We start from the raw sequence: 6,071 nt of genomic DNA, 5'->3' as shown, positions 1-6,071 counted from the left end.
CTGTCCTCAGATCAATCTCGCACTGGGAATGAAGCTTGCGTTGGACCTCCCGTCTCTTATTGCCATCTGCGCTCCTACTGATGTTTATAGTCTCGACGTGAAAGAGGTACTTTACGCCAAACTTGCATCTATGACAAACAGCTGTCCCCGGCGAGATATTCGCATTGTTCTAGGTGCCTTCAGTGCAGCATCTGGCTGCGATCAAGCTGGCTGTGAGATGTCTTTCGGTCCCCATGGCTCTGGAGCTGATACCAGCAGCAAGAATAGCCTCCTTTTCCGGGACTTTGTAAGGTCACAGAAATTAAGGATGAACATAGTACAGTGACGCGGGCACAATGGCCAAGGAGATTGACCACTTCCTCGTTAACACTCGCTGGAGGATCCTCCAGAACTGCAAGGTATACGTGAGTGTCGCGTTCTGTAGTACTGATCATAGATTAGTTGTGGGTACCCTCCGAGTCCACTTCAAAACACCCGTCGGTCCAACGTTTCATGTGGACAGGGTGAGGGAGGGGGAGTGTGGCTAGGCTGAGTTCTTGCACCAACGCTTTCCAACACTTGCAAGCAGTAACTCTGGGCAATACCAAGGTTACCAACGTTCACTTTGCTGACGATGTTGCTATTCTATCCGAGTCTCTGGAAACCCTAGTGGTGGCTGTAGATGCGTTTAGCAACGAAGTAAAGCCCTGGGGACAAGAGGTTTCCTATACGAAGACCAAGATTCAAGATTTAGGGGGCCTGCTAGAACATATTCAGCCAGTATGTGCTTGCAGCAAGGATATTGAAGTTACAGAGAGCTTTACATGCCTTGGTAGTGAAACTGAGTTGTCAGCAGGGACAAGGATCTCTCTCAACAAAAGATGGAGATGCCAGTACCTATGCAAATGACCAAGTTACGCATCTTCAAGGCCCTCCTATTGCCAATTTTACTAGTTAGTGAAGCCTGGATGCTATCCTGTACCTTGGAGTCTCATCTTCATGCCTTTTATAAGAGGTCCTTGTACCGGATCAAGGGATACAGTACATATGTCCAACCAACAGTTACATTGTGAGACTGACACGACCTGTTACCCACATAATCTGGGACCATCAACTCAGGCTATACAGGCACCTGGCTTGTTTCCCTTAGAACAATCCTACCTACAAGGTTGTCTCTGATCTAGACAGCTATGAGTGGAGGAAGCCTGTGGAACAACCAAGGAAGTTGTGGCTTGGGTAGATCAATTAGACCTGTTGTGAGGATCTGCCTGACTGCACGCCATATGAGACCCTTATAGGTGGAAATGAAGGGTGGATGTAGCTTTGCATTCACAACAGCATTAGCACCACAATGATGAAGTACTGTGAACAGGCTCCTCTCCAGGGCCAATTCGTGCACTAGGTTCCAAAACAGTACATGCTTGTTCTCCTATAGCAACACATTATCAGATGAATATTTGTTTTGCTTACAATTTTTTTCTTCAGAATCAGTGCAGTAGAGTAATAAAAAATATAGTATATACTCATATCTCCTTAACCCCTTGCCGACGGGTATGACGTGTAGGTACGTGCTATGCCCACTGTGAGTACTTGTTTGATTGTTTTTACACATAGATGACTATACTTGTACTAAGTCACCAATGAGCCAGTAATGAGTACTGCCTGTCTCGCCCATTCACCTTTTTCTTTGATTTACAAAATATTTTACGTTATCTTATTCAGCTGTTACTTATGTTAAAAAACATAATTATAATGTTTATAATAAAAATAACACCATTGATATTCATAGCACAAGTAAAAAATGTTTTTACCGCCAATTCAAATCACGTAAGGTCACAAGGTCTACTAATTGACTCCTTTGTGACTAAACACTAGCAGAGCCATCAATGGGCAGACATTTCACAAAAAATATAGAAAATAGGCACAGCATTTTCCCCATTTTTTGTTCATTTTCCCCGGCGGCACTGGGTTAAACTAATTCTTAAGGGCACTAACAATAAAAGATCCACAAACAAATCTATATTTTATTTAAATTAAACTCTGCAAATAACTGTACAAGGATAATATTGCATTGATACGTTGCAAGTTGTAAATAAACTGTGAGACAGAAAGTTTAAAATGTACAATTAGCACAAAGAATTTCAGTAGGATATTCATACAAAAATTGTATCTCAACATGTATAAAATTCCAAAGGTTTATTTATATGACTGAGTCTATATATCCACATATAGCATTTGTGTATATACAGTATTTATATGAATTTAAAATCTTTCATAAGTATATATACAAAAAAAACATCTTATTTTTCATTCCACTGCATGGTGGCTTTTATAGCTCTTGGTATAAATACAGAATTCCTTTTGCTAACAGATAAGAATTCTATAGGCAATGAGAATTCCTCTGACATACAAAAATGCACAGAGTATTTGCTGTTTCTTTTGAATATTCCACAACCCCTTTGTCATTTCACATTGTTTTCTGTCAATCTTTTCTTCCTGTCAATTTCCAGTACCCTTTCCCCAATAGTTTTATTTCCTCTCTATCCCCCAGTCTTGCTTCTCCCCTCCTACAGAGCCTGGTACTCTTTGATGAGGTTGCCCGCAATGACCAGCCTCTGGATCTCTGACGTGCCCTCGTAGATTTCAGTGATGCGTGCATCACGGTAGTGCCTCTCTGCGGGCATGTCACTCACGTAGCCCATACCACCAAGGATCTGGATGGCCTGGTGTGCGCAGAAGGTAGCTGCCTCTGAGGCCGAGAGCTTGGCCATGGCTGCCAACTGTAGGGATTAGGGTGAGAATGGAGTTGTGGTTGTGCGAAGACATTGAGAGAGAGGAGACAGGAGACAGGAGAGGAGAGAGAAATGAAGAGGGAAGCAAAGGAAAGGGAAGGGAAGGGAAGGGAAGGGAAGGGAAGGGAAGGGAAGGGAAGGGAAGGGAAGGGAAGGGAAGGGAAGGGAAGGGAAGGGAAGGGAAGGGAAGGGAGGGGAAGGAAGGGGAAGGAAGGGGAAGGAAGGGGAAGGAAGGGGAAGGAAGGGGAAGGAAGGGGAGGGGAGGGGAGGGGAGGGGAAGGGAGGGGAGGTGAGGGGAGGAAAAGGAAAGGGGAAAGAAGGGAAGGCAAGAGAAGGGAAGGGAAGGAAGAAGGGGAAATGAAAAGAAAGAGAGGGAAGGGAAGGGGAAGAAGGGGAAATGAAAAGAAAGAGAGGGAAGGGAAGGCGAGGAATGGGAAAGAGAAGGAAGGGAAAGCAAGAGAAATGAGATATCAAATCCCTAAACACTTACCAATTACAGATGCCTTAATTCATCAAATCCAAAACTACCAAACTACTGAATTCCTTAATAATCAAATTTTCAAATCCCTTATTTTCAATGTATTTCAATTCCTAGATTTCCGAAGAATTAAATTCCTATTAAATTCCTCTGTTTCACATCTCCCTAATTCCTTATTTCTTAAATAATATACAATTCTTGTATACCACATAGAATTACAGATCAAGGAAAGGGGGTGATTAACATGTACTGACCTTAGAGTACGGTTTTCCCTCATCCTTAAGAGCTGCAGCTTTGTACGTTAGCAGGCGAGATGACTCGATTCTAAGGGCCATGTCTGCAATTTTGTTCTGGAAAAGAACAATGAAAGTGAAAAAATAAGCAAATATAAAAAGAAAGAAAGAAGAATTGAAGGGCTCCGAATTTATGCAGAAATAATGCCCTATCATTTTCTTACTTACAAATGACACATGAGATGAGAAACATTCTCACTCTGGTAAGCTTGCATAATTTTACAGGACAAAAATATAACCCCTGGACTTGCAGCTGGACCATCCTGCTCATCAGTATATGGCCACAATCTAGGTATACATAAAACAGCTATTATAGAACACAATTCCCTCACCTGAATGGTCTGCATTTTCAAGATGGGAGCATTGAAGGCTAACCTCTTGCTTGCATAGTCAATTGCACAGTCCAGGGATGCCTGTGCAATGCCAAGAGCTTGGCCTGCAATACCAATCCTTCCTGCATCTGCAATGACAATAAGATCTTTTATCAGTTTTAAGTTTTTAAAAAAAGGTCTCGGTTGCAAAATGCAACACATGATGGACAGTGAGTAGCTGTGAGACACATCATACGATGGGAGAGCTTTCTTGACTTTTACCAATCAAAGACCGAAGCAAAAAGATGACTGAAGCAGCACTGGGGATGAACCAACCACAGAAAAGTTAAAACAATGGAAATGAAAGGAAAACAAAACTTAGCAAAGTAAGCCAGAAAACTTATTTATGCAATATTTGGGTTTAAGGACACCATTAAGAATAAACTCAAGAATGGTAAAAAAAAAAAAAAAAAAAAAAAAAAATAATGACACTCTACAATAAGAAGAAAGGAGCTTTTAAATTGCAGTGGCAAATTTTGTGAATTAAGCAAGACTAATGCTGGAATAATGAATAATTTTGAAGAAAGGGTGAAACTGATCACGAATCATCAAATCTAAATGCTTTTACACCTTTTCCTTCAACATTCTTTTTTCAAGTCTGAATTCAAAATTAAAGAACTTCTTTCACACAAATCAGTATGCAGTGTATAAAAAGAGAAATGAAAAGCTTTGTACAGCTGAAATATTAAACAAGCATGAAAATAAAGCACAAATAATGTAAATGCATAATGTAATGCATCAACCTTCGGACTGAAAAAAATAGACAAATCTGCTAAGACCTCATTTATCATTGATTGTGAAAAATGGATCAACTGCAGCCTTTAACCTCGAGAGTTGCATTTCCTTACTTAGTTAACTGGCAGGAAGGACGGAGGTGTTGCCTGTTGTGACCAACAAATATATTTAACCTGATGACTTATAACATTTTTTTCTTATGGGGAAATAATGCATTGAGAGGAACAAACAATAAAAAAATAATACTCAAAGGGCTAGAAAAACATGATTTAATTTATGAAAATAGCCAGTAATGAAATAGGAGGACTGAAAACATGTGACTGATTGGTCATGTGTAGTGTTTTCATGTCGCTGAAAATACAACTCATGTCATTCCTTAAGCCTGTTAACCATTAATCCAGGTCTTATTATACATTCTCCTCCCACATGAAGTATTTTGTAAGAGAGAACAAATAAAAATTAATATATTGGCCATTTACTGTCTGTATCTACACTATAATTCTAGAAACACCAGTCTGTCTCTGTATGTTTGTGCACACTACAAATATCATTAGTAAATAGTTTGTTTGTTTTTTACCTTCTTGCAGGGAGGTAAAGTAATTAGGGCGAGTATGAACCATCAGTAAGTGCAGAAGGTACATGGGAGTAAGCTGCTTATGCTCATTATAAGTGGTCAGGCAACAAACTGGCTACATGCTCGCTATCTGGCATGATGCCTGGTGGTGATCCTGTACCCAAAAATACCTCCTGGCATCATACTTCCTGACTAGACCCATAGGCATGCTGTGAAATTCTAAATGTAATATCACAGGACCCTCTGACTGGTTAGCCTCCTTCTTTCACTCATTCATTCACCCTAGATTTATTTGTCTATTTCATTTCATTATTTTCATGTATATATCTATTCACTTCTAGGTATCAATTCATTTTTTTTAGCACATAAATATTCAAAACAGCTTTCGTTACCAAGAGTCACCATGGCGATCTTGAAGCCCATGCCCGGCTGACCGAGCAAGTTGGCGGCAGGCACGGCACAGTCCTCGAAGATCAAGTTGCACGTGGACGAGCCCTTGATGCCCAGCTTGTCCTCCTTCTTGCCGAGAGACAGGCCTTGGGGGAAAGTCATTATAATTGGATAGTGAATATGATCAATATTACTACTGCACTACTGTATACTGATACAAAAAATATTAATAACAGTGATGACAGCATCAATAGAACAACTACTACTACAACTATATAACAATTTTAAAAATGAAGAATAATAGTAACATATCATAATATTAAATAATAATAATGATAATAATAATAAAATATTATTGTATAGTAAAAATGGAATAATATCTCTAGTCTCATTCCCTTCCTGCCCTGCTCTGTGGGTAATAAGAGCCTCAAGAGGGCAGGCAAGCTGACCAAATTTGCC

The 6,071-nt window shown here is 40.1% G+C and overlaps 1 protein-coding gene across 2 annotated transcripts in view; it reads right to left on the bottom strand.

The window, feature by feature from the left end:
• Window positions 1-1,989: 1,989 nt before the first annotated feature.
• Window positions 1,990-6,071, bottom strand: part of LOC125038733 (short-chain specific acyl-CoA dehydrogenase, mitochondrial-like) — a 12,794-nt gene continuing 8,712 nt past the window's right edge. For both annotated transcript variants that reach the window (XM_047632302.1, XM_047632304.1), the window contains exons 6-9: window positions 5,615-5,758; window positions 3,875-4,002; window positions 3,504-3,599; window positions 1,990-2,759 (exon numbers count right to left, since the gene is read on the bottom strand). In XM_047632302.1, coding sequence (XP_047488258.1) covers window positions 2,547-2,759; window positions 3,504-3,599; window positions 3,875-4,002; window positions 5,615-5,758 — 581 coding nt within the window. In that variant the 3' untranslated portion in view covers window positions 1,990-2,546. The remainder of the gene's footprint in view (window positions 2,760-3,503; window positions 3,600-3,874; window positions 4,003-5,614; window positions 5,759-6,071) is intronic.

This window comes from Penaeus chinensis, chromosome 25 (genome assembly GCF_019202785.1).
Source record: "Penaeus chinensis breed Huanghai No. 1 chromosome 25, ASM1920278v2, whole genome shotgun sequence".
NCBI classification, from domain to species: domain Eukaryota; kingdom Metazoa; phylum Arthropoda; class Malacostraca; order Decapoda; family Penaeidae; genus Penaeus; species Penaeus chinensis.
The sequence above is the reverse complement of the archived record's forward strand: the minus strand, read 5'-3'. Positions and strand labels throughout refer to the sequence as shown.